This window comes from Pseudorca crassidens, chromosome 11 (assembly GCF_039906515.1).
Source record: "Pseudorca crassidens isolate mPseCra1 chromosome 11, mPseCra1.hap1, whole genome shotgun sequence".
NCBI classification, from domain to species: domain Eukaryota; kingdom Metazoa; phylum Chordata; class Mammalia; order Artiodactyla; family Delphinidae; genus Pseudorca; species Pseudorca crassidens.
The window spans coordinates 756,316-777,347 of NC_090306.1; the positions used below are offsets into that span (position 1 = coordinate 756,316).

General features: G+C 45.0%; 1 protein-coding gene across 7 annotated transcripts in view; it reads right to left on the reverse strand.

The window, feature by feature from the left end:
* Positions 1–21,032, reverse strand: part of CECR2 (CECR2 histone acetyl-lysine reader) — a 157,868-nt gene that overhangs the window by 42,683 nt on the left and 94,153 nt on the right. For 6 of the 7 annotated variants that reach the window (XR_010947406.1, XM_067755955.1, XM_067755957.1 and 3 more), the window contains exons 3-7: positions 7,881–8,064; positions 6,705–6,844; positions 5,724–5,828; positions 3,162–3,211; positions 2,166–2,335 (exon numbers count right to left, since the gene is read on the reverse strand). Coding sequence is in view for 6 of the 7 variants with exons in the window: in XM_067755955.1 (XP_067612056.1) it covers positions 2,166–2,335; positions 3,162–3,211; positions 5,724–5,828; positions 6,705–6,844; positions 7,881–8,064 (649 nt within the window). In the remaining variant the exon portion in view is untranslated. Of the gene's footprint in view, positions 1–2,165; positions 2,336–3,161; positions 3,212–5,723; positions 5,829–6,704; positions 6,845–7,880; positions 8,065–14,823; positions 14,949–21,032 lie in introns of those variants that run through there. The other variant, XM_067755958.1, reaches the window with a different exon arrangement.

Genomic DNA, 21,032 nt, shown 5'->3' on the forward strand with positions numbered 1-21,032 from the left:
TTTGCGGCGGCGGCCAGTAACTGTTAACCTTTAGCAGGCACAGGAATGAATCACAGAGCAACAGAACTACCTCCAGCCATCCTGCCAGGCTGGGACGAGAGCAGGGCGGGATCCGGCGTCTAGCGCGCGGTCCAGGTGATGCCCACGCAGGACGTCGGGAGCCAGCACTGCTGTGGTCGCTAAGCAACAGACTTCGTTAAGCGCAATTCTATTCCCCCAGACGAAACGCTCTAAAATTCTGCCTCTTACTCTTTTCTTACGTCACACACACAAGACTTCCAAGACAGTATTCCCGTACCACACATGCCACTCAACCCCGATGGGTTATGAGTTATTATTCTTTTGATGAGGAAACGGTCTTTACTTGTTAGTGCACCTTTAAAGCCTTGACATTTATATTACTGAATGAAGAGCGTATTTAAATTCATCAGGAATGGGGCACTAAGATAACTATATCTCAATGGACACAGTAACCAAGCCACTTCTTTCTTTATTTTTGAACTGTTCAGAAATTATCTTTTCGTAAAGGTTTAGAAAATTTTACCTGTGAATAAATCTAAATGATTCTGGAGCTTTTGATGGGATGCTTTTGTGAAAACTCTTCTTCCCTAATTACTGGTCTGCTAAGGTTTCTGGCTGCATAATTTAGATTCTGGGTTTTTTGGGGGGGGATCAACACCCCATTTCACTAAGGCTTGCAAATTTACAGCACTGTATAGCTTTCAAAATATCAAATCTATTATTTCTTTTTTCAGCTTCTAATTTCATGGTTCTTGAAATTTGTATTTAAGGTTTACCTTATTTTAATTTTTTATTCTCTTGCAAAGAATCAACTCCTGAAATTTTCTGTATCAAAACCATCCATTTTATGCCTGTAAAAGTTTTTTCCCTTAGTTACACTATTCAAAAGTCTGAGGTTGAATATTGCAGTTAAAAAGACAGAATTATAAAAGAAAGTTTAAGCAGATTAGGTAAATGCCTTACAGATGATTTAAGGTGCTGTCATTAATCACATCAATAAAGTCATATACAAGGTTACGTAAAGTTATAAAACCAGCTCTATTTAATAGCTACTTTAAGAAAACTAGATTACGTATTTCAAGTCCTGGAAAAATGGTCACAGTGCACTGTGGAGGACAAGATCCAAGTGTAATTATAGTCAACGGGATTAAGGACGTCGATGGGGAGATGCTCACCCATGAAAATGCAATTCCGTGACTTTCTACAGTTCACCCCAAAGCACCAACCTGCTCAATGGTTACAAATATCACTGGAGTCACGACAAATCAAGTAACGTATCTGTCACGTGACCCCCCCCGGGGGGTGCTGCAGTAGGAGTTTAAAAACACTTTCTCCTCAAATGTCAGGGGCAGTGCTCACATTTTTCTGTCTTCTATTAAAAAGTATTAAGAATCAGAAGCATCAGATTTATGGAAACTGGGTGGTTGCCAGGCATCCACCACAGAACGGGTGTTCCAGGAGGTCACCTGTGGGGTTACAATGATGGGGAAGACATGGCTCCTGATCCAGAGTTGCTTAGACAACTCCCAATGAAATGAAGCCGGGAAGCACACCGGGGGGGTACACCCTCGCTTGGGAGAGGCAGGGGAGAGCTCACAGACACAAGGCCCTCAAGTGGGGCTTCTGAGAGCCTTGGAACAGGCGGGGGCAGGCGGGGTGCAGGACGAAGCCAGGGTTCGGTGCCCTGCAGTCAGAGGGGGCAGCCAGCACTAGAGCCACAAAGAAAAGCACCTTTAGAGCCTGCTGTTAGAAGAAGACAGACCAGAAGATGATCTTTTTTAAAAAGGAAAGAAAAAAAAAGGCAGCAGTCTATGTACAGGGAGAGGTACACACAGGGTGCTCTGCAGAGACACACCTGGGGCTCAGGGGGTGGTTCCCAGGGGATGCTGGGGAGGAGGAGAGCTGGCTCCCAAGGGTGAAGAGCGGTGAGGACGGGGTAGAGGCATGAGGATTAAATCACATGGCCCATAGTGAAGGAGAGTGGGGGCACGAGGTCCCATTTTAATGTCCCAGATGAAGAAAGATGAAGGCTGGACCAGCTGCAGGAGAGCGTGGAGTGGAGGGTGCTCAAACCTCTAATGAAGGAACCCTTTACCAGAGCAGCTTGACGCCACACACGGAGGACAGGGACCCTGTCTGCACACCTTCTGGGCAATCATGCTGCAGATCTCGGGCAGGAAGTCCTCGCTGAGGAGCTTGTAGAGCTGCCGCTCTCGCAGGGAGGTCCTCTCCCGGAAACTCTCGGTGACCTGTCTCCACTCGTCTTCTGTCTGGCACAGGAGCCACCAGGAGCCTTGGCCTGGCCCCTGGGACCCTAGAAGAGAAAGGGGTGGCTCAGTAAACAGATCCCATGAGACCTGTTTCTTTCTATCTTCAGTTTCAGTTGGACCCTGGGTTATGATCAAAGCCAGGTAATCAGAAAAATGGGGGGCCCATTACCTTTCAAGGTTGATGCTGTGTACTTCCGATTTTCCTGTTACTATCACTGTTTACAACTAAGAGATAAGAATACGTAAAGGCAATACAAATGTAACTACTGTAACCTTCATGATAGATTCTAATGTACTAGAAATGCTTTAATGTATTTACTTTTCTACAAAATGGTTTCGATTGAGCTTTTGCAGTCTCGCTTGTTGCACTGAGATACACTAAATTGCTATTTCTCCCCAAATTTATACAATTTGGATTCCAGAACCGAAGTCTAGGTAGGAACCCAGTACACTTCCTTATGTAGTAAAGCATTTTACTGGGTTGGCCAAAAAGTTCGTTCAGTTTTAAGTAAAAATAAGACACATTTTTCATTTTCACCAAGAACTTTATTGAACGTATTCACTAACCGAACAAACTTTTTGGCCAATCTAATACATTAAAAGAAAGCTCTCAGAGAAGCTGCTCATTCACTCCAACGTTGGGTGTCTATTCTGCTGGGCCTGGGTAAGGGGGCCCAAGTGAAAAGACCTGGTCCTGCTCTCAAGCTATCCATCAGGGGGAGAGATGGGCACAGGGAGACGATGTGTGAAGGGTGAGGAGGCTAGTCAGAGGCTACTGTAATAGTCGTAACGCTCTGCACTAGACTCTGGAAAAGGACACAAGTCAATCATGTTCATGCAATCCCTTCTGACCCCGACAAAAGCCATTACCATTTCTTGTCTGCGGCTCAGATGCTAAGCAGTTTTCTTCCTGCTTTTCACTGAAACACAGGAAAAAGAGGCACCAATTAAAACAAAGACATGGGGCTTCGCTGGTGGCGCAGTTGGTTGAGAGTCCGCCTGCCGATACAGGGGACACGGGTTCGTGCCCCGGTCCGGGAAGATCCCACATGCCGCGGAGCGGCTGGGCCCGTGAGCCATGGCCGCTGGGCCTCCGTGTCCAGAGCCTGTGCTCTGCAACGGGACAGGCCACGACAGTGAGAGGCCCGCGTACCGCAAGAAAAGAAGAAAAAAAAAAAAAACAAAGACATGTGCAAAATTGTTGTGCTCCCCTGTAAGGTAGACCCATGACTTACTACCAAGAGTGTGTGTTGGCACAGAGAGGAAGGACAGATACACGGGGACACAGGAAAGGAGAAGTTCAGTGTCCACAGGTAAATGCCAAGAAAAGGGCTTCCTCCCAGACTGCACTGAGGGTGGCACTGCAGGCGAGGCATACTGAATTGGCCCTCACAGCAGGCTGGGGTGAAGAACACAGGTTCTGAGGCCGGGCCACCTCTATTCAAGGCTTGCCACCACCTACCCTGTGACCTCAGAAAAGTCACTGAACTTCCCTGTAAAATGGGGCTATTAATAATGCCCACCTCACAGGGATGCTGGAATTAAATTATAAAATACAAATGTGCTCATCAGCCCGACAGTGTTAAGTCTCCCTGAATCATGAACGACATTCTCTGGATTTTCTGGTCTCTTTTCAACCACCTAACCCAGCACTGCCCCGAACAGCCTCCCGGGAGAAGGAAAACGTCCTGTACTGTCGCTGTCCAACGAGGCAGCCACGGGCCACGAGTGCCTGGCTCAGCTGAAGTGTGTCAGGTGTGACTGAGGAACCAAACTTTAAATTTTATTTATTATTTTTTAAAAATAATTTGTTTTAGGGGCTGCCCTTTCTCTTTACTTTTTTTCCCCCTTCTACACATATCTTATTGTCTACATTTGTTTTTCATCATTCTTTAAAAAACGGAGGTATAGTTTTAGATGTACAACACAATGATTCACAATTTTTAAAGGTTATACTCCATTTATAGTTATTATAAAATATTGGCTGTATTCCCTGTGTCGTAGAGTATATCCCTATAGTTTATTTATTTTACCTAGTAGTTTGTACCTCTTAATCCCCTATCTTGCCCCTCCCCCATCCCTCTCCCCGCTGGTCACCACTAGTTTGTTCTGTTTCTATGAGTCTGTTTCTGTTTTATTATATCCACTAGTTTCACTTTTTAGATTTCACAAAATTGTATTTAATTTAAAAATACGTAAATACTGTATTGGATACAGGAGTCTAAAGAATAGAACCACCAGCAGAGGGTAGCATAGGCACACACATGCTTCTTAAAGTGACTACAGCCCCACCACTAAGGCACTTTAATTGTTGGGACTCACAGGGAAACTGAGAGAGTACAGAACAGATTTCTGAATGTATCACGAGGTGTAGATCGCTAACAAAATCCAGAAACAGACGTCTTGTGTATAAAACATGATTATAAGAACATTTCTCACAAACACTGGTGGGAGGAAAGCCGCAATCTGTAGTCAAAATCCCTGGAAAGTGTGGCACTGACTGTTGCAGCCAAAAATCAAATTCTGATTGATTTATTCACAATCTGAGTCCTAAAAATATTTCTTAGTAGTTAATAAGCAGCACAGTGAAATCCGGTTCACTTCAGGCATTTAGGTTACTTAAGTAGTTCTAAAACACCGAAGGAAGCAGCAGCTTCTCCTGTGTTATTAGAATTTTTAAGACTATGACCTAACTTCCATAAGTGAATAATGACAGATCTGATCCTCAAGTAAAAGGAAGAAGTATTTCTACACAGAACAGGTCAGATTCTGAAAACTCTTAATATTGAGATTCACATTGTGGGAATTCCTAAAAGGCAATGATATATTAAAATAAAATTTCCTGGGACTGCCCTGGTGGTCCACTGGTTAAGACTCCGCACTTCCACTGCACGGGATGCGTTCGATCCCTGGCTGGGGAACAAAGATCCCACATGCCGCACAGTGCGGCCAAAAAATAGTAATAATACAATTTCCCAATCGTAAGAGAATCTTTTTCTTTGCTAAAATTAAATATAAAATAAACACTATAAAAATGTTTAAAGTCTTACCTTTTCTTTATTGTAAGAAATTGTATTCTACATAGAACAAAGCATGTTTACTACTAAAATCTCCTTACCAAGAAAGAATTAACTCCTAAACTCATACACAGTATTAACTCTCTCCACACTCCTGTGAAGAAACGTGTGGTGTAGGGATGGGATTTTCAGGGCACTTCCTGCAGGCGGGCTCAGTTCTCGGTGCCGTCCACTGTCACGTTCACTGTCAGAGTCCCCACTGTCCACTGAAAGCAAGGGGCCAGGCAGGAGGCCCCTGAGGACTGTGACGCAGGGCCCATGTCCCCCCCGAGGCACAGAAAGCAGGATGGAGGCAAGTCCCTCCAGCGTAAGGGTTCGCGTTAGGGACCTACACAGACTAACAAGATTTACTCACCTCACTAGAGTTTCCTCCTGCAGTTTTTTCCGTTTTGGGGGTCTTCCTCTTCTTTTCCCTGTTTTCCCAGGAACACTTGAGACATTTTTTTGTCCTTCAGTTTCCCTAAGAAATAGTACATTAAATAGAAATGTTCTGTCATAGGACTGATGCGTTACACATGATTTATAAGCTAGTGATTATGGGGCTTCCCTGGTGGCGCAGTGGTTGAGAGTCCGCCTGCCGATGCAGGGGACATGGGTTCGTGCCCCGGTCCGGGAAGATCCCACGTGCCGCGGAGCGGCTGGGCCCGTGAGCCATGGCCGCTGAGCCTGCGCGTCCAGAGCCTGTACTCCGCAACAGGAGAGGCCACAACACTGAGAGGCCCGCGTACCGCAAAACAAAACAAAAAACAAAACAAAACAAAAAACTGGCTTTAAGCTAGTGGTTAGCTTTTCTGGCCACGAGGTTATAAAAAGCAACAAAGGCAGCAGTTACAGGGAAAGAGCAGGGTGACCTCCCATTTTCCATTGTTAAAACGTGGAACCAAGGAAAACAACATCTCCCACATGAACATCTGAGTGAGGCCTCAGGCTTCGCTAACAGCAAAGGGCCCAGCAACCGGGACGGCTGGGGAAGATGCAGCATCGCTCTGGGATGCTGGAGACAAGCCCTCTTCCTCACTGAGGACATCAGCTCTAGTAGGAGAAGGGATTCTCCAGAACCCACTCTGCTGGAGGGAAAGGCCCCGGGGAGCACTTGTGCTGCTGAGAACCTGGCGGGCAGAACGGCCTCTGGGGTGGGGCCGCTGAGAGCTGGGCTAGAGATTAATTCCTTTTCACTTTTGTGTGAAATAACTCTTTGCCATCTCTTTGTAGACATGCTGCTACAGCTAATTCCTTCATGAGAAAAAATAACGTGTGCTGCGGAATTCCAATGTATTTGATTTTAACGACGCTCTTCTAACAGTGGCTATGGCAGCCCTGACCTTTAGGAAGGTACCTGCTCAGAGAGAGCTCTCCGTTGGATTTTCCTTGCACTGGGTCCTCCTTGTACATTCGCGTCCCATAGAAATACCAGTAGAGGGCCCCGGAGTTGTCCTCACCCAGCGGTTCCACACGGAGACTGTCTGCATCCAGGCCCTGGGCAGGACAAGGAAAGAGGTTTGGGCTCACAACGAACAAAACTAAAGAGACAACTGAAAGGAGGATTCTGAATTTATCCTCACATATCCCTCATATTAAAATGCTCAAGCATCTTAGGTAATTCTCAGGGTACCCGACACACGGGACGGGGAGAAGGTGCCTGCCTTTAAGAGTAGGATACGGAAGTACTTCACACGAATCCCACTGCCACCATTGCCCCACCTCACCAGAAAAAGAGCAACCTGAAGGGATTTTGGTGAACATGTGACATACTTGGTTTAGACGTGTATTCTGTGTGTACCAACAAGAGGAAAGACAATTCCAACAGGAGAGTCTGCTGCTGTGGCAGCCTCGTCCCCCACGACGCTCTGTCGCCGCCGGTCAGTCCGGCCCGGGGCTCCCCACTCCCCCAGCCTGACCTGCGCTGCCAACCCTCGCGGGGTGGAGGCCGAGACCTCAGCGAAGACTGTGCTGGGCTGCACTGCGGTTTTCCATGGTGCCCACCTGAGCCCACGAGCACCGTCGACGCAGTTCATTGTTTCTGACCGACCTCCCGGTGAGGGCAAAGCAGAAGACCGCCCGTGCCCTCCCTCTGAGACAGGATAAGAGGGAGGGGGGAGGCGTCCACAGCCCCGCCCAGCACACATCTACAATGTGCACACGGTGTGCGGTGAGGATGGGTTAAAGTCCTTGGGAGGTTTCATAAATATTTCAATTATTCTAAGTCAAATTTCAGATCTCAGGAAATAAAACTCAGTGACTAATGTAACTGCAATTCTGACTGATGACAGAGCAAACAGGAACCTACGATTGTTCCCATGTCAGCGGGAACTCGGTAAACAGAACGAAGAACAAACCAAAGTAGAAGTTAAACCAAAATAAAATAACATGCAGTCATCTGAGCGTGTGGCTTGGATCCCCCTGGCAACAGTGGTAACAGCTGCATCCACAAGATTCCCAAGACCAGCACAGCATCCCAACGCTGGCTGCTCTAAGTTCTGCTCCAGGGACAGGGTGCCTGTCAGCTACGCACCTTGAGGAGATCGAAGACATCGTCTGCGTCCAGCCGGTAGTCACAGAGGCGGTGGAGGATTTCCACACGGGTGCGAAGGGGCAGGTCCTGGAAGCTGGCTTCCCTCAGGGGGTTAGGCTTCCCTTCTTCCAGCTCCCAGCGGTAGCTGATGATGTCCTCCAGGTAGCTGTGGAAGGTCTGAGGCCTAACCAGGCGGCCCCAGACACAAAGACACATGAGTACCACATAGAGAGGGTGGTGTAGAGGGCGGGGCGGGGGGGGGGGGGAGGCGGTGCTGGAGGTGGTGGGTGGCTGGACAGCTGACAAATCTTCAACAGCAGCAGTAGTGGAAAGTGCCAGGAAGGGCCCAGGGATCCCTTGAGGAAGCACTATGTTATTACACCATCTCCTGGGACCTGACACCGTCAAGTCCCAAAGATCATCAATATTTAAGAAGGTTGCGGGACCTTCCCTGGTGGCACAGTGGCTAAGAAATCGCCTGTCAATACAGGGGTCACGGGTTTGAGCCCTGGTCCCGGAAGATCCCGCATGCCGCAGAGCAACCAAGCCTGTGCGCCACAACTACTGAGCCTGCGCTCTAGAGCCCGTGAGCCACAACTACTGAAGCCTGCACGCCTAGAGCCCATGCTTCGCAACAAGAGAAGCCACCGCAATGAGAAGCCCGCGCACCGCAACAAAGAGTAGACCCTGCTCACCACAACTAGAGAAAGCCTGTGCACAGCAACAAAGACCCAACGCAGCCAAAAATAAATTAATTAATTTTTAAAAAAGATTAGGTCCACAACCTAGATGGCAAACAGCAAAGAATGGCAATGTCTGCCTGGCCTAATCCATTTATAGTTCAGGTTAAGATGCAAAGGTTTGAAAAAACCTTCTCCAGAACACAGGAGGCTACTCCAGGGAATTCCCTGGCAGTCCAGTGGTTAGGACTCCATGCTTTCACTGCCAAGGGCCCAGGATCAATCCCCACAAGCCGCGCTGCGTGGCCAGATAGATTAATTAATTAATTAATTTTAAAAGAGGCTACTCCAACGTGTAACTATACTTTCATGTGCTGTTACACGTAAACTTGTGGGTGTGTTACGAAACACTAAATTTGAGGGGTTTTTCTATAGAAAACGTTTAAGACAACTTAAATTTTTGATGAGTACCTAAATGTGCCTTGTATATAACAAGTGCTGTTTAATTGTTAGTTATTTCATATCTCAACTATTAAAGAATCTGGATATAATTTCACCTAATGCTTGATTTAAAAATATTTTTCTCAGGCTTCCCTGGTGGCGCAGTGGTTGAGAGTTCGCCTGCCGATGCAGGCGACACGGGTTTGTGCCCCGGTCCGGGAAGATCCCACATGCCGCGGAGCGGCTGGGCCAGTGAGCCATGGCCGCTGAGCCTGCGTGTCCGGAGCCTGTGCTCCGCAGCGGGAGAGGCCACAGCGGTGAGAGGCCCGCGTACAGCAAAAAAAAAAAAAAAAATTTTTCTCACTAAACAAAGAGCTCTAAAGGAATTATGTGTCAATATAATCTTTACAAGAGGCATGTATCATGTTAACTGATAATCTATGTAGTTATATTTGCAGAAAAAGTCTGAAGAAATACTCATAGAGAAAAAACAAAGGGCCTTAGGCAAATAAGAAATTAAACATTTTGCTTTTTCAAAGAGAGAAGAAACTTTATTTCCTTCCTGTTGAGACCTCAAATGCGGACACTGTGAATGTGGTTACCTTATCAAAATGCAGCATTACACCTGGAAACACAGGGCTCTCAGCACCATGACCTGAGCCCTGCTTGCAGGCACCTGCGGGAGCCTTGGGACCAGCCTGGCCTCCGCCCGCAAAGCCGGTGCTACCCCTTCAGGTGGAGGAGCCGACAAAGAGCAGCTCTAGCTGGCGGTGAAAAGCAGGTCGTGTGGCAAAGGAGAATATGAACATAAAACGGGGTGCTTTTTCGTTTCACAGAATGTGAAGAAGACAACCTGCCTTTGGTAATAAACCCCTTTATCTGCCACATGCTTTCTAGGATTTCTACTGCACACCAAGTACCCTAAACAACAAGGTGTGTTCTTCCTGCAGTAAAATGAAACGTGGACTCCATGACATGAGATCATGACATGAGATCATTCCACGAGGACGCGGCAGGAGGCGAGGAAGCACAGACAGCCGCGATCTGCCTGAAAGCCCCTCCGAGTCCCAATAGCTGCATGTCTGAGATTCCTTTCCAACAGCCCTATTAACCTACTCAGTTCCAATTACATCACTTCTGCTAAAAGTTTCTTAAGTCATCTCCATACCACCTTACCAAGAGATACTAACGGACTTACAATTCAAGATCACTCCTTTGCCTTGTATACAGATAAGCCTCATAAAAATCTGTATCTTTCTTTTAAGGGTCAGATATTCGAGGGAAAAATTTTTTGAAGGCAGCGTGGTCAAGGGTATTTGAAACGAAAAGGCTCAGTAAGCCAACAATTAGGGTTAATACTTTGTACTTCGCGGTTCTTCATCTTCTCTAGGACACAAAACTCTTTCAGAATCTGGTAAGACCATGCACTCCCGCCCTCAGAAAAATGAGCGCCGTGATCCTGTGTGCTGCTCAGAGGAAGAGTGCGTGGCAACAGCTGCTACAAACTGATCCTACGTTGTAAATCTCTCGGCTCAGCTCAGGGCACTTCTTCCTGAGTTGTCACTAATCCTTTCAACAGGATGTAGGAACAAAAAGATGGAACCAACTGGAGGTTCTGAGCACAACCAGGTCAGAGCTCCTTGTCTGAGAAAAGTTCCAAATGCTAATTATCCCTTTATTTCTTAAAACAGTTTGCACAAGAGAGAGAAAAAAAGACAGAACTATCTTTCCACAGTCGCAGAGTGAGCATCTCTTAGGACCCCAGCAGAGAACTGCTTATTTTCCTTCAGACAGAACAGGCTTGCACTGTGAGACCCACATTCCCAGGGACAGTGCGGCCCGAGCGGAGCTGGCAGGACCCTGCACCACGGAGGAAACAAGCTGCCTGAGAAGATCACAAGGGAGAAGGCAGGCTCTGTGTCAGTTCTGAGACGTGAAAGTGTATGTGCAGCCCACACACAGGGAGCAAGGAAGACCTGGCACCACGGGTGCCATGTGGAGACTAAATGGAAAAATTTTATCTTCCCGTTTGCTATGGCTACTGGTGCAGCTAATGAAACACCCATGTTCACAGTTAGGCCACGTTTAACACAAGTACTGGGGGACTTCCCTGGAGGTCCAGTGGTTAAGACTCCGCACTTCCAGTGCAGTGGGGGAGGGTTCAATCCCTGGTCGGGGCACTAAGATCCTGCAAGCCGCACAGTGCGGGCAAAAAGCTTTAAAAAAAAAAACAAAAACCACACATAAACACACAAATACTGGATTGAGATAAAGATTTTGGTTCCAAGTGAAGCAACAAATAAAAAGCTCCATAAGAAAATGTGATGAAGTGCTTATTCTTAAAGATCATAAAAAGATTCAGCCCAAAACAACTAAAATAATGTCTCTTCTATAGGACTATATACTGCCTGCCATATCCTGAAATATATCCTGAAATCAATGTGAGAGCCAGGATAAGTAAAAAATCATGACAATTTCAAATTAAAGGAAAATATGATTAAGATACAAAACATATCTTTTTAACTGGGAAATATGTATATAATATAGATTTTATTTGTGTATATGAATGTTTATGTTAAGTAACAAAGAAAAGTATTAAAAGTCATCTGGGGGATTTCCCTGGTGGCACAGTGGTTAAGAATCTGCCTGCCAATTCAGGGGACAGGGGTTCAAGCCCTAGTCCGGGAAGAAGATCCCACATGCCGCAGAGCAACTAAGCCCGTGTACCACAACTACTGAGCCTGCATGCTCTAGGGCCTGCATGCCACAACTGCTGAGCCCACGTGCTGCAACTACTGAAGCCCACATGCCTAGAGCCTGTGCTCCGCAACAAGAGAAGCCACTGCAATGAGAAGCCTGCTCGCCGCAACTAAAGAAAGCCTGCGTGCAGCAATGAAGACCCAACACAGCCAAAAATAAATAAATTTATTTTTAAAAAAAAGTCACCTGGAAATCAACAGGTATTAATCTTTAAATAACCCAAAAGAAAGCACTGAAGGACAAAGAGAGGAAAAAAGAAGGAAACACATGAAAAGACGCTCATTCGTCATTTGGGAAATGCAAATCAAACCCCAATAGGGTACCAGGTCACACCCACCAGGATGGCTAAAATTATAAAGACAGATAAGAACAAGTGCTGACCACTTGTTAACAAGGACATAGAGTGGGAACCATCATATACTGCTAGTTGGAATGTAAAATGGTGCAGCAACTTTGCAAAAGTTTGGCAAGCTGCTCAAAACTTAAACACAGAATTACCGTATGACCCAACCATTCCACTCTTAGGTATATACCCAAGAGAAATGAAAACATACCTCCAAACAAAAACGAGTAGACAAATGTTCATACACAGCAGCATAATTCGTAACAGCCAAAAAGCTGAAACAGCACCAACGTCCATGAACTAACAGATAAATAAAATATGTATCTATACAACGGAGTATTTTGGGGCCATAAAATGAATGAGTATGTGATTCACGCTACAACACGGATGAATTCTGAAAACATGCGAAGTGAAAGTAGCTGGATACCTATATGTATGCATTCCACCTATAAGAGGTACCTAGAATAGTAAAAACAGACAGGAAGCACATTAGTTAGTGGGACTGGTGACTGGAGGAAGCAAGGAGTGACAGCTGATGGGTGTGAGGGGTCTTTGGGGGTGATAAAATGTTCTGGAATTCAACACTGGTGATGACTACACAACCTTGTGAATATACTAAACACCAATGAATTGGACACTTAAAAACCCCCAGAACAGTGGGAAACCAACCATACCAGTAACTGCACTAAATGTAAATGGACTGAACAGCCCAGTCGAGCACTGCCTAGAAGGAAATTTACAGCTTTAAAATGCCTGTATTGAAAAGAAAAAAGGCTCATAACAAGTATTATAACTTGAGAAGAAAGAAAAAGAAGAGTATGCTAAAGCCAAAGTAAATAGAAGAAAATAATAAATCAAAAATAGAAAAAAAATTTTTTAAAGAAAACAGGCAAACAGTAGGTAAAGTTAAAAGCTGGTTCCTTGGGCTTCCCTGGTGGCACAGTGGTTGAGAGTCCGCCTGCAGATGCAGGGGACGCGGGTTCGTGCCCCAGTCCAGGAGGATCCCACATGCCGCGGAGCGGCTGGTCCCGTGAGCCATGGCCACTGGGCCTGTGCGTCCGGAGCCTGTGCTCCGCGACGCGAGAGGCCACAGCAGCGAGAGGCCCGCATACTGCAAAAAAAAAAAAAAAAAAAAAGCTGGTTCCTTAGTAAGCATTTGAAAAGTTGATAAACCTGTAGAAAGAATAGAGGGAGAGAGAACAAATTCCAACATCAGGAATGAAAGTGGAGAAACCACTGTAGATCCTACAGATAGTAAGAGAATATTATGAATAGTACTATGGAAATAAATGTAAAATCTTAAATAAAATAGACAAACTCCTTGAAAAATGCCTAAATTACTTACCAAAATTGACTTAAGAAATAGAACACTCAGGAGAAAAGGGAACCCTCCTACACTGTTGGTGGGAATGTAAATTGGTGCAGCCACTATGGAGAACACTTTGGAGGTTCCTCAAAAAACTAAAAACAGCTACCATATGATCCAGCAATCCCACTCCTGGGTATATATCCAGACAAAACTGTAATTTGAAAAGATAAATGCACCCCTATGTTTATAGCAGCACTATTGACAACAGCCAAGACATAGAAGCAACCTTCACCCATTGAAAGATGAATGAATGGATAAAAAAGACATGGTACATATATACAATGGAATATTACTCAACCATAAAAAGAGGGTGAAATAATGCCATCTGCAGCAACATGGATGGACCAAGAGATTATCATATCAAGCAAAGTCAGAAAGAGAGACAAATACCGTATGATATCACTTATATGTGGAATCTAAAATATGACACAAATGAACCTATTTACAAAGCAGAAACAGAATCACAGATATAGAGGTCGGACTACTGGTTGCTATGGGCAGGGGGAGAGGGATGGACTGGGAATTTGGGGTTGATAGATGGAAACTATTACATTTAGAATGGATAAACAACAAGGTCTTACTGTATAGCACAGGGAACTATATTCTATATCCTGTGATAAACTGTCATGGAAAGGAATATGAAAAAGAATGTATATATGTAAAACTGAATCACTTTGCTATACAGCAGAAATTAACACAACACTATACTTCAATAAAATTTTTTTAAAAAGAAACAAAACACTCAAATAGCCTTAATTAAAGAAATCAAATCAATAATACTCAATCAAAAACTTGCACACAAAGAAAACTACAAACCCAAAGGCTTTCAGTGGTGAACTGTTTGAAAGAAGTTACACAAACTCGGACTTCCCTGGTGGTGCAGTAGTTAAGAACCCACCAGCCAATGCAGGGGAAACGGGTTCAATCCCTGGTCAGGGAAGATCCCACATGCCGCAGAGCAACTTAAGCCCGTGCGCCACGACGACTGAGCCTGTGCTCTAGAGCCCGTGAGCCACAACTACTGAGCCCATGCACCACAACTACTGAAGCCCGCGCACCTAGAGCCCATGCTCCGCAACAAGAGAAGCCACAGCAACAAGAAGACTGCGTACTGCAACGAAGAGCAGCCCCCGCTCGCCGCAACTAGAGAAAGCCCACGCACAGCAACGAAGACCCAACGCAGCCAAAAATAAATATAAATAAAATAAATAAATTTTTTTAAAAAAGAAAAGAAATTACACAAACTCTTTCAGCAACGAGAGAAGAGAACACTTCTCAACCCTTGTGCCAAAACCTGACAAAGATTCATAAGAAAATAAAATTACAGACCAATATTCTTCATAAACATACATGGAGAAATCCTCAACAAAACAGCAGCAAACTGAATTCAGCAACAGACAAAAGGGACAGCACTTCATCACACTTGAGGGTGAAAGGCTGAACACTTTCCCCCAAGATCAGGAACAACACAGGAGTTGTGGCTGGCACAGTAATAAGACAAGAGAAGGAAGCTCTTGGGACAGAGAGCCGGGATAGAGGCTGGAACGGAAACAGACTACAGAAACTCCTCAGTCAGCAACAAGACCAATAAACTAAGAAGTGAAATCAGGAAGACTATAGTAACACGGTCAATATAAAAACCTCAATTGTATTTTACATATAATGGCAACAAATAGCTGGAAAATATAAAATACTTAGGCACAAATGGAAAGGTGTACGGTATCTTTACAATGAAACTATACAATATTCCTGAAATTAAAGAAGATAAACAGGGACTTCCCTGGTGGTCCAGTGGTTAAGACTCCACACTCCCAATGCAGGGGCCAGGGTTCAATCCCTGGTCAGGGAACTAGATCCCACACGCCGCAACTAAGACCCAGCGCACCCAAATCAATAAATAAAAAAAAAAAAATTTAAATAAAGGAAGATAAACAAGTGGAGAGATACATATCATGGTCAAGGACTGGGAAACTCAACATTGCTCAAAATGTCCATTTTCTGTAGCAGGCCTTTTTTGGGGGGTGGGGGAGTTGACAAGCTGATTTTTAAATTTGTATGCAAAGAACCCAGAATAGTCAAAAAAAGCAAAACTAAAATATAAAAAGGTAGAAAACTCACCAATTTCAAGACAATCTGGTACTTGTATAAATATAAGACATATAGATCAATGGAATAAGGCAGAGTCCAGAAACAGACTGAACATAGATGAAATTCGTAAGGAAAAATGGACACTGATTGACCTTCTACTTCATACCATACACGAATACTAACTCAAAATGCATCATAATGCCAACTGCAAAAAGCGCTAAAGCTCTAAAACTAAGAGAAAACCTCAAAAAAATATCTTGACACTAAGGTATGTCCCGATTTCTTAGGAAAAAACATACTAGAAAAAACTGATAGATTAGACTTCAACAAAATTAAAATTTGCTATTCTTTAAAATACAGTGCCAAACAAATGGAAAGGCAAGCTACACATCAGAAGAAAATAGTCACAGCCCATTATATATCTAGTCATCAGGGAAATGCACATTAAACCCACAATGAGTTACCACATCACACACAACAGAATCAGTAAAATGAAAAACTGGGTAAAATTAAAATTAACAGATGTCGGGAAAGATATGGAGCAACTGGACTGTTCATGTGTTGCCGATAGGAGAATAAAGGTCACCGCTGCTTAGAAAACAAGTCAATGTCAATCGTGCTCTCACGCACAACCCAGCGATTCCTGAGAGAAACGAAAAGACATCCACGAAAACATCCGTGCAAGTGTTTACAGCTGCTCTATTCTCAACAGCCCCAAACTGGAGGCAACATACAAGTCTACCAACTAGCAGACAAAAAAACTGTCATATATTTTTGCACTGGAATCCAATGCAGACCCCCTCCCCTAAAAGGAACGAAGAACTGATACAAATAGCAGTGTCAGTATCACACAGACCCTGTGCTTCCTCAAAGAAGCTGGACACGCAGAACCCACACTGCATGATTCCAGCCACACACACACGAAATTCTAGAATAAGGCAAAACAATCTGCATCAATAAAAATCAGGTCACTGCGTGGGATGCAGTGGGGTTTTGGGGGTGTGGGGAGGTTAGATTTAGTGCAAAGGGCACTTTCTGAGGAGATGGAAATGTATTATCTTGAGCAGCATGGTGACCGAGTTTGTGTAATTAGAAATAGGAACCTATTTAATTTTCTAAAAACAGGGGCAAACTATGGCTCATGGGCCAAAGCTGGCCTGAATGTCTATCTTTAGCCTGTAAGCTAAGAATGTGAAAATCATTCTTTTTTAACGGTTGGAAGAAAAAAGAAATCAAAAGAATACTATTTTATGACAAGAGAAAATGATATAAAATTCAAATTCCAGATTATGAAAATCTAATAAAACACAGCCACAATCAGTCACGAAGCACTGCTCTGGCCACTTTTGCACTGGGATGGCAGAGGGGAGTAGTTTAGACCATGTCACCCACACAAAGCCTAAAATGGTTATTCTCTGGCCCTTTGCAGAAGTCTGCTAACCCCAGTTCTGAGACGTGCAAACCGCAACATTTAAGACATTGGCAGTAGCCTGGGTCAATATCCACTTCCTACTCCACACACGTAGATGTTTCTGGTATTTACTAAAAGCTCAAGACTGTTCTAAGGCTGTCATGAGTGAACTCATTTAATTTCACAATAAATTTAGTAATAGGTATGGTTATCATTCCCATTTTACAGATGAGGCGAGTAACGCACTAAGAGATTAAGGAACTTTCTTAGCTCCACATAACAGGTAAGCCTTAGAACCAAGAAAGGCAAGCATTCATCTGTCCAAAATCCTCTTTCTTTAGGGTGGGATGAAAATAAAACTTCAGAGAATACCTAGCACAAATTCACTCTAAATGTACGTGGATACCACTGGAGGGACAGAATAGCAATCACTTTAGGCAATTCCTTTCAATGAAAAGTAAAATTCACTGTGATGTTTTCTTGTCTGAGTGATCACTGCGTAGGTGTATTCAGTTTGTACAAATTCACTGAGCTGTATGATTAAGCAATATGCCCTTTTCTGTGTGTATTATAATATATCGACAAAAGCCAGTTTTTAAAGGGCTGAAGCCTGAGCCTCACTTCAGACCAATTAGTTCAACTTGGATCAATCAGACCCCAAACTTACTTGCCCATTCAGAAGTTTTTTTATTTCATGTATACTTAGCTGTTTTTAACACAATTTACAGATTATGTTTTCAGCAATGCTCTGACACCTCACAGGTATGATATGAAAAAGGGTGGAACCATCACTTGCCTCCCTGGCCCAGCACAGAACAGCAGGACCAACACTGCCACCCGCTGTCCCCAGGAAAGGGGGACGAGCTCGGAGGGCACCAGGATACCCCCACCAAAGGGGGTTGACGGGCCCCCCACTAATTCTGCTTCTGTCCATCTGAGACTCACAGTTTCCTTCAAAAGCAAAAAAGTCACAGAAGCAGCTGCCTGTAAAAGGAAGGGGAAAAAACTCTTCTCTCCTCCCGGTTACAACAGCACCTGAAATTTTATGACATTTATTTAACTAGGGTCATTTTTTTGTTTTTTTAAAATAAATTAACCTCTCGTTTCAAAAGAAATCATTTAGGAGTAACTGACACAGTGTGTCATAAGGAAGAAACTAGTGTTAAGAGGCCTGCCATCAGCACTGGGGAGGGCGGGCAGCTCTGCACCGTACCCAGAAGCAAAAGGGCTGGGGGAAGACATAGAAGACAGGGTGACACGGTTGTCTGCGGGTGTCTGACGAGCCAGCACAGCTTGATGAGACAGACACATTCTGAAATATTAAATGCTATTTGCACCTCTAGCTACACACGTGTGAAAAAGCAAACTGTCCAGAACAGCCCACCTGGCACCCCATCTTAAGAACGCGTTGGGTTTCTGCTCTATACTACTTTAGGCAATGCTTTAAAACTTTTTTTTTAAATTTTTTTTTTTATTTTTGGTCGCATCGGGTCTTCGTCGCTTCGCGCGGGCTTTCTCTAGTTGCAGCGAGCGGGGGCTACTCTTTGTTGCGGTGCGCGGACTCCTCATTGCGGTGGCTTCTCTTGTTGCGGAGCACGGGCTCTAGGCACGCGGGCTTCAGTAGTTGTGGCACGTGGGCTCAGTAGTTGTGGTTTGCGGGCTCTAGAGCACAGACTCAATAATTGTGGCACGCGGGCTTAGGTGCTCCACGGCATGGGGGATCTTGCCTGACCAGGGATTGAACCTGTGTCCCCTGCATTGGCAGGCGGATTCTTAACCACTGCACCACCAGGGAAGCCCAGAATTTATTTTTTTATACTGCTAAAATCATTAATTTTATGTAAAGACGACAGAAAACAAAGAGTCAGAGTTAGAGACTCAAACTGCAGATTCTATGAGGGATGAAGATCTGGGCTCCTGATCTCTCAATTCTCTGTAGGGATTATTCATCTTCTAACCAGCTACCTAAGTCTCTGGATTTCCTTCCCTGTAAAACAGGACCCGGTTAGCCTTTGAGGGGATCTCCCTCTACCTCTTCTTCATAGCCTCACAAGAAGACTGAGGAAATGAAACGTGCCAAAGTGAAAGTAGATGAGTGATGGGAGAAGGCTGCGTCTAAGCTAAGAATATCCTGTAGAACACCCGTTATCTTCAAACTAATTGTTTTTCTATGGGAGATATTATCAATGTAAGTACATTTATAGTGGAGGCTAATGGTAAATATGGGAGAAAATTAAACTAGGAACAAGTTAGTTATAGCCATTTACTGAAACAAAAGGGAAAATCAAAACCTCTTGTTGACAATTCATTTATATAGGACCACATGTGACTATCCAAAAATCAACTGGTTCTTGTCCAAAAGCCTAGGAAAAAAGAGAACTTATGATACGTTGTTAATAACTAAGTACACGTGATTAGATGCAGCATAAGCCTCCCCACCAATATGCAGTTTTCCTCTGGAGAAGACAGTCACTATTAACAAGCAAAAGCATGTGCAACAGGCCCCCTGGGGTTCACAGCATGTGCTGGGCTCTCCCAAGTGGGGCACAGCCCATCTGGGGCTCGCTTCTGGTCACAAAACTGGGCAGGCGAGGGTACTCCCGCGAGCACGCCAGGTCAAGAGAGGAGACACAGCGGGGCCGAGAGGGCCGCATGGAAACAAAGACCTGGGTCCTACAGCTGCCAGGGAGACTCTGCCAGCAGCCTGAAGGACCCTGTGTCCCTCCCCAGCTAGGCCTCCAGACACGCCGAGCGGGGCCCCTGACAAGCCACGTGCAGACCCACAAAACCGACCGATACCAAATGCAGTTTCAGCTCTTCGGCCTGTGAACTGCGCTAAGCAGCCACAGGAAACAAACATAGGCCCTCCCGAGGGCGGGCCTGCGGTGGCCACGGTCCCAGCAGCATGGCCGGGACATCAGATTCCTGACCCACGGAAACTGATGTTTAAAGCTGCTAAGTTTTAGGGTAATTTGTTACATAGCAGTAGATGACGAATACAGCATGAAACAGGCAGAAGCACAAACACGAAAAGGAAGGGGGATGATAACCTAGAACAAGAGAATCAACTTTAAAAAATCAAGGTCAATAAACTGGGCAGATTCAAGATACAAACACAGGAATATGTTAGGAATATATCACATTCTACACTTGGAAGTACTTGTACGGTGTGTGAGTATCACTCAACTCTTAGCAGCAACACAAGTTACAGTAACCCAGGAACGGATCTGACCTACATGAACAAAGCTACAACTTTTTACTGAGCAACATCAGGACTTTTTTTTTTTTTTTAATATATTTATTTATTTATTTTTGGCTTTGTTGGGTCTTCGTTGCAGTGCGCGGGCTTCTCATCGCAGAGGCTTCTCTTGTGGAGCACGGGCTCTAGGCCTGTGGGCTTCAGTAGTTGTGGTGCAAGGGCTTAGTTGCTCCGCAGCATGTGGGATCTTCCCGGACCGGGGCACGAACCCGTGTCCCTTGCATCAGCAGGCGGACACTGCCACCAGGGAAGCCCGGCAAGCAGATTCTTAACCACTGTGCCACCAGGGGAGTCCCACAACATAAGGACTTTAATCAAAATAAGGAGATTCCTTATGGAATATGACAAGATTGTATCACTTTCTGGAAGAACTAACAAGCAGGATTAGTTAAGAGCAATGGTATCAGAGCCAAAAGAGACTGGCAGGTACAGCCAGGAAGAGCCGAGTGGATTCTCACGTGTCAAAAACCTGGTGAAATGTCAAATAGACACCACATGCCAACAGGGAAGGGAAGCTCTACTCCATAGATGGTATGAGCCAACTCTAGCTATTCAGACCTTCAACCGCAGCCTGGCCCCCATCCCCACCATCACACAGACGGCAGGCGTGCGACACCTGCCCCGCAAATTTTAAATGGGCGTTTCTTGTGCTTGATCATCAACCAACACACCCATGGAAGACACGGCCTAAGTATGTAACAGGAAATTCAAGTCCACAAACCACGAATGTGCGCAGTAAGGCTGGAGAGACAGCCTGTCAGGCAGGAGACTCCAGGTCATCACGTTCACCCCCTAACAGGC